Source organism: Ornithodoros turicata, chromosome 6 (assembly GCF_037126465.1).
Source record: "Ornithodoros turicata isolate Travis chromosome 6, ASM3712646v1, whole genome shotgun sequence".
Classification (NCBI taxonomy): Eukaryota; Metazoa; Arthropoda; class Arachnida; order Ixodida; family Argasidae; genus Ornithodoros; species Ornithodoros turicata.
The window spans coordinates 21486871-21505971 of record NC_088206.1 but is presented as its reverse complement, the minus strand read 5'-3'; the positions used below and the strand labels follow the sequence as shown (position 1 = coordinate 21505971).

At 46.5% G+C, this 19101-nt stretch overlaps 1 protein-coding gene across 1 annotated transcript in view; it reads right to left on the bottom strand.

Annotated features, from left to right (window-relative positions):
- Positions 1-19101, bottom strand: part of LOC135396407 (beta-1,3-galactosyltransferase 5-like) — a 74640-nt gene that overhangs the window by 4239 nt on the left and 51300 nt on the right. The window contains exon 2 of the mRNA XM_064627366.1: positions 7283-7415. Within this exon, the coding sequence (XP_064483436.1) occupies positions 7283-7310 (28 nt within the window). The 5' untranslated portion in view covers positions 7311-7415. The remainder of the gene's footprint in view (positions 1-7282; positions 7416-19101) is intronic.

The following is a 19101-nucleotide window of genomic DNA, read 5'->3' as shown; positions in this document are numbered from 1 at the left end:
GTGCCATTCCGTCACGTGATGAGAAAAAGTCCCAATTTTAAGAGAAATCCGCCAACCTGCAAGCTATACCGAGGATTTCGCACCCTTCTCTCCTGCTGCCATTTCCCGTACTGCTAAAAAAATCTCCAACTGCGAAAAACTTATCTCTTATCTTTTCATTACTGCTGGTGTGAAACAGGCCCCGCGATGCGCCTTTGCCTCAGGCCCCGCACACCCCTAGCACCGGCCCTGCGTGCAGGAGCCGCCTTTCGGTGTCCGCGATTGGACCCGTCGTGTCACGTGGTTTTCTCCTTCCAAGAACGCACGTCCATGTTGAGTCCCCTCCATCCAGAACCGCTTTCCACGGTTGCGAGCTGGCTCGACTGCGCGTTGTTCTCGCGGGAAAGGGGGAGATTTGGTGTCCCATTGCTAGGCGACGCAGCCGCGCCGGACCCAAGATGGCGGGCTCACTCGCCGCTCAGTGTCGCAACTCTGCTCCATATTTAGTGACTCTAGTGTTCATCAGATAAGCCTCTGTCGGCGAAGGTCACGCGCTCCTGGGGCGCGCCGTTTTCGTTTCGGCTCATTTGCATAGTTATATTGGGCCATAGCCTCCTATCTATATACTTCAATGCCTGCCCAGTCGAAGCGGAAGTCGATGCGAACCGGCCGTCCACTGTAGTGGCGCCACATACACGGGGTATGATGACCATATCGCTCTGTTTTCTGGCGCATGATGTTTCGGTTTCGCGTGTGACTGCAACGTCGTCTGCCTGCCAGCTTGTTCTGTCTGTCTGGTGTCAACCAATACCCTCATCTGCTTGCAAGCCTGTCACTATAGATATGAATTGGGAAATTTCTATGCTCTTCGTTTATTTTGAGGTATCAAGTCAAACATCACGCGCCAGCAAGCGCAGCGATATGATTATCACAATCCCAGGCATGTGGCACCGCCGCAGCATAGAGCGCTGAACGGCCGTTCCGCCTCAACTGGGCAGGCATTGAAGTATATAGGAGGCTATGACTGGCAGATGGATATGTCACGCGCCAGTTTCAGAATGGCTTTCAACGAGGATTGTCTCCCATGGAATTGAAACAAGAATCACGTCACACATGGCTCGCATATCGGAATGCATTACCTCCATTGAGCTAAAATCCTCTCAACTTGATGTGTCTGGGTTGTGAAAGATACACTTTTTTTTTTTTTTTTTGCTGGTTCTGAGTTTGTGTAGTTGTGGTTTTCTTTTAGTCCTCCTCAAACTCAGTCTATTGTCTCGCATTCTGCAATGTCGCGTTTGCCTGAAATCTCAATTAAGGAATTTTAGGTAAACAGTAATCTCTTACTCTCTTCCAGAGGATGTCTGCCTGGTCGTATAACTGAACTGCAAAAACGACATATGTGCTCCTCTCGTAGCTGCTTTATAAAAAAAACTGTAAATGATAAAAAGAAACACTCTGTTTTGGGGGAAAAACCGCGAAATTCCCTCGCTCTCAAAGACGCAGAAAAAATATGCGCTGCGCTAAGGCGCAAATTTGTTTTGGACAGCTGACCTCATTCACCCCATCTTTTTTTTCTTCAGTGTACAGCAGGGTATACTAATTAAGTGGCCGAATGACGCACGGATATATCGCCATTTGATTTACGCTCCCGGGTTTCCACGCACGCGCGTGACCACATGTGCCCAAACGCCGACGATATTCAAGGGCCAGTAAAACGGTAGATGGGCTCTAAAGATCTGCGAGAACTTCCCCGGCAGTCGGGGAGTTTTTTTATACATATATAAATCCGTGTGTCCCCTTGTATGTAGCTTGAAACCAAAAGCCGCGAAAGCATTATGTAGAAGTAACGTGCACGAAATATTTTTGTTAAGTATATTACAGTTCTCGTTTGATAAGCATCGTTATTGTGTGAGTTATCAAAAAAAAAAAAAAGAATGAAAGGCGAAATGCGATTTTTTGTTATCGTCTGAGCGCCGTAGAAAAGTTTCTAAGGCCCCAAATCTAAAAATCTAGTCTGGAAATTAACTAGCCAAGACACCCCACGCACATTGGATTGTTTCTAGCGGCGCTACCAATTTTTAAAAAATGTACGGGAAATTCCATGGAGACGGAAAGGTGTCGCTGTCCCTTAACGAGGTCGTTAGTTAAGGCGGTTAATTGTTGATAAGTTGAGGCGGTTAATTACAAGTTTGAATTACTCCTTAACTACCTCACAAGCGCGTGAGCGTTTCTAAAGTTGCTGCCAAAAACAGCGAGTTTTCACCGGCAACCAATAACAGCGTGCATGACCCAGGCCCGGTTTCACCAACGCCGATTAGCATTTGAACAGAGATCAATTAACGGTCCCTTAACTTGAATTTAACTCTTAATTCTGCTTCACTGAAGGCAGTTATTGTCACTGAAACGTTCATCACGTCACCAACTGTTAGTTTCTGACACCCTGCCGGGTAGGCTGCAGCTGCAGCGGTCAAAGAAACCGACAGGGTAATGCCACTGGCTTGCGTGGCTGGTCCCCTCGGCCACCCCTGTGTCTGTTATCGACGATGGATTCCGGGAATCTTCCGCAGACGCAGCCCTCGTTGGTTTCACACGAAAATGAGACGAGGCACTGGTTGACTCGTAATAACGACAGTGGTGAGTACGGGACAGTGTTCCCTGAGAGCCGTGTCGTCTTTCGTTATTTACGACTCTCGTGGCATACGTGGGCAAACGTGCAACACGTGTGCCGGCCCATCCACACGTATATGTATACATTTGTATTGTACTGTGAAGCGTCCTGGAGTGTGTCACGAATTGACAGTTCGTGGAATTTGCCTTGCACGTGACTGGGTGTCCCGTGGGAGAGTGGGTAAGATGAAGATGTATATAGGGAACCGCCATACCGGTTGAGAGGGTCTTTGGATTGTGAGCGTTATGAAATAAAGATCGTGTACAGTCTCCACGCCTGGGCCTGGCCTGTCTTCTTGCGACTCCGCGACGGACTTGCGGCTGCACCTGACCACCACTCCATCACTTCTACCACCACCCCTAGTGGGAAAACCTAACTGGCGCAGTCGACAGGATAGGTGCAGCGTCATCAGCAAGGACAGCAGAAGTCGGCCAGGACCGAGAGGCGCCAAGGTCCAGAAACAGTCATCACATAGGAGCGACTGGAGGAGAAATATCTTCGGCGATAGCTAGCAGGTGGGACGGCATCTTCGGGAGAGGTCCACCATCGAATATCACGGCGAAGTGGCATCGGAAGGAGAGACTTCGCAGGTTTATAGGCGCAAAAGGGTTGGAGGTGTCTGAGCTCATCGTGGAGTCCCTGAAGCAGAGGTGGAGCAACATAGCAGCGCTGGACGGTATCGGAAGGAGAGGTCCACCATCGTCTGTGGAACGACGCGACGGAGCACACGCCGAAGAGGATGACCCTGATTTACTAACGAGAAACCAAGGGACAATTATAGTGTCCATCCTTGAAGTGGAAAAGGATCAACGTTGGACTGTGGAGTCAACGGGGGAAACTGTGTCTGAGGTAGGCTCTTTGCGATATCCTTATTAGAAATTCACCATGTCGGTAGTGACGAGGCTAGGCGCAAAGAAAGGAAACTCAGATACAGATGAGGGCGACATTGTTGGCGATGCTCAAAATGTCGAGCATGCAACGAATGAGGATAGCTCCGGAGGAAGTAGCGACAGAGAAATCGAGAAGCTACGACTTCAGCTAGAGATTGAAAGGATAAAGCTCGCGCAGATTCAGGCGGGAGGTGGCAGTGGCTATAGGCCTAGCACGGAACATAGGAGTAGAGTGGGCGAATATGCCAGAGATCTACGTGGGGTTTTGACAACGATGCCCGAATCAGAGGCTCTAGTGCCCGAGTGGTTCGTTAGCGTCGAAACAGTGTTCAAAAACTTTGGTGTGCCGGAAGATATACAAGGCACGGTACTGTTGGCGTACCTTAATGAAAAAATGAGGGCAGTGATTGCGCGGCACGGCAATGGGATGATTCTTTTGTACCCCCAAGTTAAAGAGAAAGTGCTAGCTGAACTGCGTCTAACGCCGGCCGAATACAACAGGCACTTCTATCAAGCGAGAAAAGGTGACTCGGAGTCGTGGGGCCAGTTTCTGACGAGATTGTCAGCTCTCTTTGACCATTACACAGCGAGTCGTAATGTAAAGACACTGGACGACTTGAGAGACCTAATTTTGGTCGACAGACTTACGTACGTGATGCCGGATGAAACGCGCTCGTACGTAACGCTCGCAGAAACGGGAACATGGCACAGACCCACTAAAGTCGTCGAAATGGCTGAAAACTTCGAAGAAACTAAAAGAGGAGCGAAGCAGCGTAGGACGGTGGCACCGACAAGTCAAAAGCGGCCACCTGAAGTAAGGGAAAAAATTGTTCCAGGGAAAAACAATGCTGACAGCAGGGCACCGACGCCGACACGCGAAATGTCAGGTCGTGTTGTCCATTGTTTCCGATGCAGAGAAGAAGGTCACTATGCGAGGAATTGCCCTCAGACATCTACAAGTGAAACAGAGAAGAAATCTGATGAATCACGAAATCGTGAAATGGAAGAATCTAAGCTAATTGCTAGAGTCGCAGTATTGCAAGGAGCTGCGATGAGTCCGGTGATAGAAAGAGGGAAAGGAGTGAACGCAGACTTAGTGCGCGTTAGAGTAGGAAACAATCTTGTGGCGGCCCGTCTTGACTCAGGAGCAGATATAACAGTGCTAAGGAGGAGCATTGTTTCGTGTCCCAAAGATGAAAGAGAAAGTGGCGAAATAAGGCTGAGAAGTGCCTTTGGACATACTATCCGTGCACAGCTGATGAAAGTCCCGCTAGAGATAGAAACAAGGGATGGCTGGAGACAGCAGGTACTGACTCAATGTGCCGTAACTGATGAGTTAGCCGAAGGAATAGACGTGCTACTGGCGCCTTACGATCATGAAGCTCTAAAAATTGAACACCGAAAGCTCGATACAGCAGCGAGGGCACTAGAAGACGTGAGACAACCAGTGATTGCAGAGCTAGAATGCGAGGACATCTCAGATGTATATAAGGAAGATGGAGAGGTAGATCAAAGCCGAACTGCATGGACTGATGTAGTGAGCAGCGATGTCGATCTCAATCCCGAAATGAGAGGTGAGGAGTCAAGTAAATGCGCGGCAGAAAACATAGATGATAAGCAACTGAAGGCATCTTGTGCACACGAGAACGAGCTTTGGAGTCATCCGGCCCGCATTGAAACAGCCTGCGTTGTCTTCGATGAAGACGCCGAATTCGGGAAGATACCTATCACTCCAATTCCAAGCCTGCAAGACCACCCTAAGATAGTGGAAGATTCTGCACAACAACTTAATGAGGAGCAGAACGGAGAGCCCGACCAATTAATGTCGGAATGCCAAGATGTGTTTATTGACCACACAAGATCACGTAATGTCGAAAGGCATGACCGCAAAAGGACGGTACGGCGTCATACGCTTCACTCCGGGAGCGAAGTTAGATAAGGGCCACCAATACAATGGGCTGCTAGCACTGACAGAAGAAGGCGGCCAGCATCTCGGAACTGGCGTCACCTGACCCACGACTAAGGCATGAGTTTGGCAACGCACGCTTATCGCGGTTAGAATTTTAGTCGTGCCAGTTCGGCTACATAAAGACATGGTGGGTTCCTGGTGAGTGTCGTATGAAGGGCCTCTCCTGTGTGTAATAGACTATGCAAAAAAAAAAAAGAAAAGTGCTGATATGTGGCTAATGGAAGATTTGTACAGCATTGATACTATTGTGTATAACTTGTCCAGTGCATAATTTACAAGTGCAAAGTGTATCATTTGCAGAAACGTTTGGTCTTGTGTGTTGCACTTTCCAGAGGCCAGTGCAACACATTTTTTGGGGGGAGGTGTTAGTTTCTGACACCCTGCCGGGTAGGCTGCAGCTGCAGCGGTCAAAGAAACCGGCAGGGTAATGCCACTGGCTTGCGAGGCTGGTCCCCTCGGCACACCCCTGTGTCTGTTATCGACGATGGATTCCGGGAATCCTCCGCAGACGCAGCCCTCGTTGGTTTCACACGAAAATGAGACGAGGCACTGGTTGACTCGTAATAACGACAGTGGTGAGTACGGGACAGTGTTCCCTGAGAGCCGTGTCGTCTTTCGTTATTTACGACTCTCGTGGCATACGTGGGCAAACGTGCAACACGTGTGCCGGCCCATCCACACGTATATGTATACATTTGTATTGTACTGTGAAGCGTCCTGGAGTGTGTCACGAATTGACAGTTCGTGGAATTTGCCTTGCACGTGACTGGGTGTCCCGTGGGAGAGTGGGTAAGATGAAGATGTATATAGGGAACCGCCATACTGGTTGAGAGGGTCTTTGGATTGTGAGCGTTATGAAATAAAGATCGTGTACAGTCTCCACGCCTGGGCCTGGCCTGTCTTCTTGCGACTCCGCGACGGACTTGCGGCTGCACCTGACCACCACTCCATCACTTCTACCACCACCCCTAGTGGGAAAACCTAACTCCAACCAACATAAAGAAAAAAAAGAATCGAGTGTTACCTTCAAGTTTACCAACCCTAGCTTGATCTCGGTTCAACGTTAACCAGCGCTGGTGAAACCCGACATCAGAATCTTATCTGTCGGGTGCAGTATAAGGTGATAAGTAAATCTTTAAAAAATATGGAGAAATTGAATTCGGTATACTTAGCCTACCGGGCTTGCGGTGACGGTATAATAACACTACCGTGCTAACCCTATCCTTTATTCCATACAGGGGCGGATCTAGATGGGTGACCTCAGTTTCTGTCTTCACATAGTGTTTAGTTGACCTAGATGGCGTATCTACCATGATGGTCAAGGCTGAACCCCCCTCTCAGAAAAATCCTGGATCCGCCCCTGATTCCATGAAGACTGCACAGTCTCTGAGCTTGGGCAGCAAACACGGCACGGATGAGAGCTCAAACCAGCAAAATGATGGCACATCAGCTTGCCTTGCGTCTATGCCATCTTATTATTTCTTTCAACGTCCCAAGCAGCACAATGTACCGAAAGTCGAGTGCAATAGGACTGGACAGTATGTGTCTTACGAATGTTATTTAGTTTCAGGTGTCTGTTCAAGGCCTTCCACCTACCCGTCCACCCCTACTGCACTCGACTTTCAGTACATTGTGCTGCTTGGGGTACGCTTTCATACTTTTTCGTTCACGTCGCCAACTGGCGACTCGACGGCTGAATATAAGCCGGCGATATCGGGAGCGCGTTATCTGGCTGTGACCGCAAACACGGCAAGTAACAGAGGGAGTTTAACTCACCGTAATTTGGAACATATCGATAGTGCATAGCAGCAGTCAGCTGAAGGGTATTGTTGTCTTTCGTAGATGTTCACTGGAAACAGCTTGAAATAGGTAGCTCATGGGTAGTCGTGCGTCTCGCCATGCACTGCGTCTGCAAGGAGCTTCTCTGTCTTATCTGTTGTTAGGCCGGTAGATGTGACAAGAAGTTTTGAGATAGGCATCAATTGGCAACAGTCGAGCGCTGCCTTATCATAGAGCAGAGCGCTTGCATCACCTCTCGGCAATAATCCCAAGCAGCACAACATATTGGCCAAATATTGGACCAATGGGGTGTATACCATATTTCGAAAGCGGCGGATGACATACCAGACTAAGCTGACGCTATTAATTGATCTTTGTATTGTCATTAGTCCTCTCGCTCGAAGACTATGTGCGTGAAATATAAATGCAGTCAGTGAATATTACGCGCTTCCTCGAATTTTCGAAATAAGCCGCAAAGCTTCATTGATTCTCCAGGAGTAGATGACGTAATCGAGAGTTGGCGTCTCCTAGCAATAGCGTCTCCGCTCTTCACCGAACGTTGGAGGTCTGCCGGCAACTGTGGTGACGAAGACTGAAATCGACCTTTATTTATTTATCTATTTTAGGGGTGTGCGAATATTCGAGTTCCTGAATTCGAACCCAATATCAATTACTCGAAGTATGCGATTCGCAAATCGAATACTACCTAAAAATATTCGGTTTTCCGAAGTATTCGACTATTCGCCGCATATCAACGACACCTTCCGAATGTGGGCTTCACCTGATGCTTCTCTGCATGAGGTGAAGCCTGCTTTACGAAATTGCCAGTGCCGCAGGACCAGGGATTTCCTACCCCCCCCCCCCCCCCCCGAAATTTCTCAGGTGACCCCACCCAGCTCGGCCACCAATACGTTCTGGTAGAGAGTCCGGCGCAGCGAATTACATCCTGTACTGTCAAACTTTTGTTGTAGGACCACAGTCATGCAGATGATCGTACCATGCATTTGTCTAATCTGTGTGCTAGGTATTCATTGATCTTCGTGGGACAAGGTGCTAGTCTTTTTTCTTTGTCGGTCGTGTGATTATGCATCTTAATGTTGAAATGCCGTTCATAATGAATATGTATTCTAATGTACTGTGTTCAAACGTAATAACATGTACAAATAAAACGGGAAAGCTGTGCAGAGATGTCACCATTGTGCCACGATTCTTTCCGTGTCTAAGAAAAATTCCGTAAGTGGAACCTTCACCAAACATAACTGATGAGGAAGTTCTCTCCTCCCCTGTGGGTGCGTGTCCACTGCTTGCTCTCATGAGTTGTTTGGCTCCTGAAAAGCTCCTGTATTTACTTCAGTAAAAAGTATTTACTTCAATGAGCGAACTTTCCCTTCAACATGATTTGGAATGCAACTGTTCCAAGGCTGAAACACACAAACACGGCAGTCGTGGCGCGAATCTCGATTGCCGGTCGAGTGCGTTATCTACTACGCTTCGCTGGCCTTGCGACGACTTCCCTTTAGCCCCTTGGTAAGTTGTTGAAAGGCAGTGTTTAGCGCACTCGACCAGCCATTGAGAGGTGCGCGTGCTTCCATTTCCCCGACGAACAGTCCGATTACTATCACTTCACAAAAAGAGCAGCATAAATGCCGATCTTGCGGGTGGCCATTTTATAGACCCAGGCGAGCATCGAGAAGAGTATATGCGACGACTACATACAATTCGTTCATTAACTTTTTAATTAGAGGTTTTCGGGGAAATGTCACATATAGCAGAACTAGCGAGTCATTATTTAAAGCCACCCTCTTCTTGAAACGAGCACAATTATTTTGAGGTATCATCACCAGATATTGCTGCGCAAACGACTGGACAATCACGTCTCAAGCGCGGGAAGAATAACGTGGGAGGACCAGGTGTTTGGAAGCGATTGAGCTGATTGGTGTTGTTCTGTTCGTCAGATAAACCACTTTGCGGCAGGGATAAGCATCGATGTCGAAGGCCGTGTCCTTCCTGGGCTCTGGATACGCTTGGTCGCGGTTTCGGTTCTGTTTTCCTCCCGCTCTCAGTTGGATTGCCGATTTTTTTCTCGACTTATACCGAATATATTGCGTATTTTGCAAACTATTGATCTTTTCAGTTAGGTCGCTTACTACCTTTCTGTTCACCTTTTCTATGCGGCGGGCTTACCAACTGAGGATCTAAGAGGGGTTCACACGCTGGAAAGTAACAAACGCCGAGTACACGACGGCCCCCACACCATACGACAACTACAACTCCCTACCCTCAGGTTTACATGTTTCATTTCAAAGAATAATAGAATCACACTGGACGACGTCCATCAGCTAAAAGCTCAAATAATTTAACCTCGACAGAAATGAAAGATGTGCGAGACGTGAAAAATGTTAACGACGTATTCGTGTCTAATTTGTGATCCGTTACCTCTGCCGTTACTCCAGCCATCCTATAAGGAGGCGGGGGGGGGGGGGGGTATTAAGAGAAAAAAAAAAGAAAAGGAAGGTCAGACAGACGGAGGTCGGCTTGCTATTCCAAAAAAAAGGGAAAGGGGAAGAAAAGAAAAGGAACGGAAAAAGAAGAAAGGAAAAGAAGGGAAAAAAAGAAAAAGAAGAGAACAAAAAGGAAAAGCAAAAGGAAGAACACAAAACTAAAACTGAAAAATCACACACACGGTCACACAATCACGAGGCGTTGACAAGGTTCGAAGCGTGGAGAAAGCGGAGGAGCGCAGTGGTGACTGCCCACTGGGTCAGCTGAAGAACGGGACCCAGTAAGGTAGCCAGTCCTATGGCTTAGCGGTGTTGCCTACAAGAATTGGTTCCTTTGGGGTAGCTAAAGTAATTAACTAATTAAAGTGGTCATGCGAAGGCGGTATGGACAACATTAATGTGAACCTCCTTTAAAGAAACATTAACTCCCTCCTCCGTTTTCCTGAGTATATTCCAGCAATCGTCGCATCGTGGTATACCCTGCCTGAAGACTCGAAGGTGGCGAAGGTGGTCCCACTTTAAATCCTCTGACAAGCTTAACCCTATTAACTACCGACCCATCTCTCTCACAAGCATCCCACGTAAGATTTTAGAGCACGTAATATTCTCTCAACTAGCTAATCATCGTGATACTAACTCATTCTTCATGTCTGCACAGCCTAGCTTCTCCTGTGAGAATCAACTGTTTTTCGCTTACGCTTTCTCTACATTTCATTCTTGACCGTTGCTCTCAGACTGATTGTATCTTTCTTGATTTCTCTAAAGCTTTTGACAGAATTGACCATCGTCTCTTGCTTGGATAAATTTTTTCTCGATAACCTTTCTCAGTTTGTGTCCCTATAGGTGATACCACGGTGGTGATACTAAATCTAACCTAACATCCGTTTGGTCTGGCGTACCTCAGGGCTCTGTACTTGGCCACCTTCTTTTCCTAATATATTAACGATTTACCCAAATGCGTAACTTCCTCGATTCACTTCGCCGGCGACTATATGTCATCTTTCAGGAAATCTATAAAACCACGGATAACAGTTTGATCTTACAAATATTTCTAATTGATGCAATATATGGTTCATGGATCTGAATACTAACAAATACAAAGTATGCGCATCTCACGTACTCACTCTACTCCTCCCCGCTCCGTTAAATGCTATAAGTGTGCATATTATCTCCGTTGGAAGATGAGTCGACTACATTGCTAACGTTTCTTATACGTCGGAACTACTCTAAAGCCTCAATTAATGTGAAACCAACGATGTACAAAACTTTAATTCGTTCAAAATTAGAATCCATCTTGGATCCTGGTTTATCAGAACTAACTTCTGCTATTGAAATGGTACAAAATCATTATACACGTTTCATTTTGTCATATTATTCTCGCACCGGTAGCAAAACAACAACGGCATCAGCAGCAATGAAACCATCCCTTCAACGTATGTAAGAAAGTGTCTCGACTTTGCCTTTTTCACAAAATCTATCACCACAAATGTGAGGTTCATCACTATCCTTCTCACTCACTTTAAAGGTGCGGAGTCCCCCTTTAAAGGGGATGTGGTCTGCGTAAACTACTTGAACCCGTACGTTATTCTTTCTCTCCTTTCATTTTTATTCAGTGTATGCCTTTCGTTTGTGCCTAGAATACTTTGAGTCCCGTGTACCCCCGGAACATGGAAGAATTCCTTACGTATCGTTCATTAGTAAGTTTTAGTATAACGTACGCTGTCGCCTTTGCGTACGTGCATAGTGTTGGTGGTTCAGCGCACGCGCAAGATACAAGCAGAGCTTTGCGCATTGCGCAGAACCACGAAGCTATCCTCTACGTACGCAAAGGCGACAGCGTACGTTATACTAAAACTCGCTATTAAACAAACGGTATTGTTCGCATGGAATACGCGAGTCAGGATTTGGGATTATTCCATGGAAAGGAAGGTGAAGGTCGCAGTAGTCACGTCACGAAATGTCACGCTGTCCTTGAGATATCTTCTCGGCAGCAAGGACAAGGTCCCCTGGGACAGAGGCCATCGCTCCAGATTGCTTTCGTAGTGCGTTTCAGGCGAATGGCTTCGTGACCTGCTGGGACTTGATCAGTATGCCACCCTGGGCCGGAGAGAGAAAAACCAATTTAATCCGAGAGCCCAATCGGGTCTCATGGACCGTTTGGAAACGCTCCTCGTTTGGAAACGCTCCTAGATAGCTACATGATCCGAACGCAAGATGATGCCGCTGTCCCGCGCTCGTCCAGAAACAGAGATGGATGTAGCTCGTTCTTGAGCATGTGTGTTCTTTGAATATGCACAATCACCATCCGAAGCAGCACAATACGCATTGGCTGCATATTGGCAATACGGGCTCTATACGGGACCAATATTGGATCAGTATCCAAACATGATTAGGTGTTACACCATTGTTTTATCCATCTTTCGTTTCCACGTTGGCGTCAAGCAAACACACTGTTCTGCAACGGTAAATTGTATGCGGAATCAAAAAAAAAAAAAGAAAAAGCAAGATGCACAGCATTCCACGGCACACTGATGTGCCTTGGACAGTATTCGCTTGGACAGTAGCGGAAAAGTACTTCAGCGACATGTTCAGGTACCGGATGGCTCTTTGCCCGCTGCTTTCCTTAAGAGGGCATACCAGTCCAGGGGTATATTTTGCTGTGCCGCAATATCCAATCCAATCCAGCCTTTACACGCCCGCCGTCGTTGCTCACCGTCGTTAGGTACATTGGACAGCAAGATGTCCAGGAACGGAAAAGTGCATGCGTTACTTTTATTAGGGAACGCATTCATTAATTTATCTGTTGTCGTTGGTAACGGCATCGTGTTACTGTTTCTATTTTTGTAGCGACGAGCAGTTAACGGCATTCCGTTACTGGGTGCAACACTGAGCTTGGCAAGATTATTTTCTCGCATTTTTTTGCCTGTACTATGAAGAGACTCAATTCAACTGGACAGTCAAGTTTTATTTCAGGCGGTTACATTTTAACATTTTCTCAAACACAGTCCTCTAGTGCACACCTATTCGGGCTTAGAAGATGGCTGGCAAATTAGAATATATTTTCAGAATATATTTTTAGAATTATTCATCTAGTTTCAACGAGAACGGGCTCTCCAAACTGATGAGGTAGAGAGAGACCATAAATTTCGAGCACAGTGCTCACAATGCTCTCAGTGTGACAGACAGCGATCTGGACACGAATCTGGTTCAAATCAAGTCCCCCCCCCCCCCCCCCCCATTTTACCGATGACATAAATCCAATCCACACGAAGCTTGAATTGAAATAGGTGCCGACAAACCAAATAATTTCGAATCCGGATTTACTATGTTTCTCACGTTAGATCGAATCCTTTTTTAGGTCCGGATTTGGCAAATCTGCCACAAAAGGTGGCGCTCTGAAACAGCACAACTGAAAAGCTCAGGAATGACTTCGAGCTGTGAAAATGACACGGAGCCGGCTAGATAACAATCAATAGCCATCTTATACAAAAGATGAACGATCGTATACGGAACAAAGCGGGAGCTGTAGAAAAGATCTATTTATTGGATTTTATCGCGATACGGGAAATCTGCCCTATTATATTGCCACGGATCATCTTCGAGAAACACCCAGGGCAGGCACGAAACGGTACAGCTCATCCCGGCGCGTGTTGGAGCATTCATTCTTTGGACTCAGTTGTGTTCAGAGAGCTATCACTCTTGTGCTTTTGCAGTTTATTCGACGACTCGCCGGCCCATTTCGCTTCGTGACAATATAACAGGGGATACGTTTTCATTAGATATTTTCTCGGAGACATTTTCAACGAAAAAGCTACGATATTTATGCTCAACCGACCATTCTTTGTGAGAGAGTATGTAACTACTACAAGATCACGGGTTCGATCCCGGCAATGTGGGGGAGGTAAACATTGCTTTCAGGCGTATACGTTAAAAGAACCCCATGTGGTCGAAATTATCCGCAGTCCTACCCACACAAATAGGCAGTGATGGCCAGTATAGTTAACTACATGTAGTTAAACTACTAGTTAAACTACCTGATTGTAGTTAAAAAGTAGTTATCAACTACTTGCAGAAATGTAGTGTGCAAGTACTAGTTAAACTACTGTTTCGAGCAATTAACTACAGTAGTTAGGTTACTGCAGGCGCCAACTACTTCCGATTTTGCCGCAAGCTTTACGGCACGATTGTGCTTCCGACTTTTACCTTGATTGATGATTGAGTACCTTGATTGTTTGATGAGAACGCAGGTGCAGGGCAATTGTGCCGTGCATGTGTACTAAATCTTCACTTTTATCACTGCTTGGGGTTCATATTTAGCTGTCCAAGAACACTATAGAATGGCGTTGGTGTCGATAGACAACGTTAAGCTAGGGATGTAGTTAAAATACATTGCAGTAGTTAAAGAAGTAGTTTTAACTACCTCCCCTGAAAAGTAGTTGAACTACTAGTTAAACTACTTCATCACGAAGTAGTTAGTAGTTATAGTTAAACTACTGTAGAAGTAGTTAGTGGCCATCACTGCAAATATTTTTACGCACCTTACGTGACTCCAATTACACCCTATGTCATCATCACCAATTATTACTTGCCTAAGTTCTAATTAATACCTAATTATGACACCCCAGTGGCCCACATGAGGTGTTCGCTACCACCAAGTTGTCCTCAAGCAGGATCGAACCCGAAACCTAGCAATTGTGTGGTTGCAGATTCGGAAGCAGTGTCATGTGATGTGATGTGACAGAGGAAGAGAAAGCAGTCATTATTTAAAGCCAGCCCATTCTTTAAAAATCCCGAAAGGAGCACGTACTTTCTATCGCGTCAGATTTTGCCAGAATGCGGCCGATACGCGCCAGAGGGACAACCCTTTCGTGCCCGCGACCTACCGGACCCGCTGATACCTCATGGACCTTGCCTGGACGTTGCTGTAGCTATCTGAAGTGGAAAGGAGGAAAAGGCGGCGCTTCTTGAAATTATATCACGATAAACTGAGCTTCCGAGCAAATGTCCATCTGCAAATAACAGATTTCTTTGGTAAAATTAATGGGCGATTCCATCTCAACTCATGCAAGGTGGTCCGGACACCACCGTGAACGCCTTCGTTGGACAGATATTGAACGTCAAAATCGCTACGCCTGAAAGCGCGCCGGACCTGCCATATTCTTCCGGAATTTATTTCTCGGGAACTACGGAGGCTAGAGGAAAAGTACTTGAGGTCCCATTCTCAGTCTGAGTCAGGCTACAACATATATTTTTTCGATAAAAATCACTCATGGTGTCCGGACCACCTTGCCTGAGTTGAGATGGAATCACAATAATATTGCTGCATTAAAGAGCATGCACACTCCCTGGAGGCATGAGCTAAACCTGCACAACCATCGTGTATTTGTCGTTTTTACGTGCGCCTCCCGTCCTTTTTTTTTTTTTTTTCGCGAAACGACGTCATGCACTTTCGTTTGAAAAATTTAGCTCCTTCGAATTAGCTTAATTAATAAAATTACACGTAAACGCAATATGTGACAAAATGACCAAGCTACACACTGATGACTCGATATTTTTTTTACGCGTTAGTGAGGCACCGCGCATCGATTTTCACATTCTCATATCCAGGACCGCGGGACCTCCAAAACCGTTTCAAAATGTACGTGGTATCGAAATGGAGCCCATCCATGCAACATTATCCGGTATCATCGCAAGCTCACAACGTCCGCAATATTATGCGGGAAGTTGCGGAAATTGTGGATAATGTTTCAGTTAAACAGAAAATATTATCCCTGGACAGGAAATTCGATGTACACGTTGTGCACATTATGGAAGCCACGTTGAGGCTGATGTCACGTTGCACTGTACAGTGATCGTTTTACACTCACAGAGACGTCACATCCCATTGGACCATTCTTTCATAAAGATCCCTTTAGGCGTCACTTGGAAATATACTGTATGTGTGAACGTGCAATGCAGTTTTGGTTTGACTCCGGTTAAAAAACGCGAGTCTGAGAGTGTCCAGGGGACGTGTATGGGAATAAGGCGCGAATAGAAAATATTTCTGCGTTGATTGTGATCGACAACCGTGACACTATGTTGTGACTCACACAGTGTTTGACTCTGCTTGACTGTGGCTTCTCGTTTTCCTTCTCAGACGGAACTCTTCTTCTTACCTCAATTCCCCTTTTCCCTTTTGTTTCCGTTTTGCTCTACGAAGGTGTACTGTGGTAGCCAGTCCGATTCTTGGAACTTTCTTTCGTGCCTGTACTGCACTGCACTGCGTGCCTGTTCTTCTTTCATTTTTCTTTTCCTTCCTTTCTTTCTTTTTGTTTATTTTTCAGTTTCTTTTTCGGAATAGCAAGCTGGCAATAGCCTGGCTGACATTTCCTTTTTTTTTTCTTTCACTCTATTAAATATATCCCCCCCAGTCCGATTTAGTCGTGTCTCACCTCCCCATTTTTTTCTTCTATCCATCATCATCATCATTTCTGCACGAATATTCGCCGCATATACGCCTATATAGCGGGATGGGACGAATTCGCCGTATATTCTCGGTGTTTAATCTTTTCTGAGATATCGTGTTTTTTTCACCGTTTTGGTAGATCGGAATCGGACTTAGAAAACGATACGATAAATGCTGCTGTCAAATCAATGATGAGTGCATGGTGTTAGCCACTTCAAACGAATAAGGCGATCTTGTTATGTTTTCGAAGGCGTTATCGTGAACTTTATGACTCGCTAATGTTGCCATCAGTTGTTTCCCCGCTTAGGCTGCGAGACGCCGGTGCATATGATTTGATGAGTTATCCTGACATGCCCGCGAAAGCATCGGGGCAACGGCTTAGAGTTGGTCCGCTAGGCCTGTGGCTGTTAGAAAAGCCATAAGCGATCGAAGGGCCCAGCGCTGATGTGTGGGACTACGTCCAAGAATTGGCAACTGTATGGGCGTCCGCGACAGCTGCACGCTCCTTGAAATTCAGGACCCTCTTGACGCTTTGTCACACGCACGGAAAACGGGTTCCGTACGTGAGATTTTACGCAGACACGCAAAGTTTTACGCAGCGAAACACGCATCATTATGGCACTCGTAGAACGTAAGAGGACGCGCACTTCTTTCATGGAACGTAAGCAATACAAACAAAATTTTGTACCAACTTCGTCAAGTATGCCATCCCCAGGGAGGATAAAACGAGATAAATCTACTGTTATAGTGGGCATGAAAAGGGTCAGCTCTGCACATTCCCGCCTATATAAGGAGACTATATGTTATGTTATGTACTATATGTGTATATACCGAATAGTCAATTGTACGTCCAATCGCCGTTTTTGATGAAAGAACTGAGTAGCCGGAAAATTCGTTCTTATTTAAACCGAACACTACACCCATGTTGTACGTTGCTTAGTCCCCCCCCCCCTCCCCCGCCGCCTTTCTTCACCACTCTACGCTTCAGTAGGCGAAACCGGAGTCGTCCGTTCGGATTAAATGGTCGCGCTATGTATGAGCATGCAGTCCACAAAATGGGATTAAACGACGAAGCCACTTGCTCTTGTCGTATCATTGTTTCGCCTGTAGAAGGGAGAGGCGAGATGGATGCACATAATAAATACTTGCGTAAACTTCTAGCTGCAGTGACATCTGCGACAGCTTGCACGGAACGAGCGGCTCAAAAACAAGCGAACTCTCACCTTGCATAGCGATGAACATAAAAGCAAAAGGCAAGCTAGCAAGCTAGAAAACACAAAAGGTAACACAAAACGAACAGCACGATCGTTGGAGCGTCAGCTTAACGGTGCACATGTGCGACCCGAGAGTGCTTGGCTAGGCTAGGCCTAGCTGACATCGGCTTCGACTGATTTGCAAGCTAGTACCGTATTTTCCGGTGTACCACATGCGGAGAATCTGCGCGGAAACGCAAACGCAGCGCGGTAAACTCTTGCCGCTGTGCGGGAAAAGCCACCTACGATTGCCGCTTTTTGGCGATCGCGCAGTGCACGATTTTTAGCGGCATCCGCACATGCTCAGACAATCAGGAAGTAACCGGAAGTTGCGTGCGTTCTTGTTTTTTTTCGGCCTCCCGCACGGAGAGCATTGACGGTACGGTGTCGTTGACTGGAAGGTATGTCGCAGTGATGCTCACGTTTTTCAGCCGGCGAATTTATGACGACGGAAATAAAATGTCATTGCTGCGGACATTATAGAGCGTTGCCTTAAAATGACTTTTTGGCTCGACAATGGAATAAAATTTGGGAGTGCAGGTAAGTAAAGTGTAAGATATCGACTGTCATAGTGTCAGGAAGTTGAAAGCAGTTGTTGACAAAACAGGTGAGAGATCTGGTTGAACTGGACACACCCACAAAGAAGAATACAAAATATGTTTCTCAGTTTTGAGAACCCACTGGCCGCATTTGTTCTTGAATCGGGCTTTTCACGTCCCTGAACTTCGCGTTTGCTCTCGATGAATAAGCGGAACAATGTTCGTGGGTCATTGTCGTCTATTCTGGCAGTGCGCCTGACCTGAATAAAAGGATGGCCTTCTTTTGTAGCATGGCGTGTTGTTGCCAAAGTTCGTCGGTAACATGCATATATGATACACCGCCTTGGTTTATTGTGCATACTGGTAGGAGTACAGAAGCTTGTGGTAACATTGCTGTGCGTGTTACATCGAACCTTTTTCAGATTCGGCCCGTTTTTAGGGGTGCGCGTTATACACCGGAAAATACGGTAAGTCGCTGCGACAGCTCCCTCTCACATTTAAACTTGGTCAAACGCTGGCGCGCGCTCGTTTACTACGAGTTTCGTTTTCTCGTGACTCGTGCGATCTCCGTGGACTGTAGTCGCCAACTGCGCGCTTTGGCACAAATGCAGCAAAACACCCTCTAAGTAGCAAGATGGCGCAGCACCCCGTGATTTGCGCACTTTGGCGCAAATGGCACAGTACTTCCATCCCAGGACGTACATTCCCCCAGGGCGTCAGTCGTGACGTTGCCCACCTCTGTGAGGCCAACAACGGCAAGCCCTTCCACCAGCACCACCACCACCACTTCCATCACTGCTTTAGGTGAAACACCCTGTATCACGAACGATGCGAAAGATGTTCTGTTCGTGTCAAAGTAACACCATCTCTCATTCCGCGAGGAGGTAGTGTCTCTTTAAGGTCCATTTGGTACTTAAAGTAGCACAGAAGTCATTTTTAACACCCAGTTTTCTTCCTATAAAACTGTTAAGTAGACTAGTAAGATGCACCATGCGAAGTAATTTACACCACGGAGTCATAATTATCGCAGAAATTGAATCTGAAATACGCCGCAAAAAGCGACCGTGCGCAACGGTGG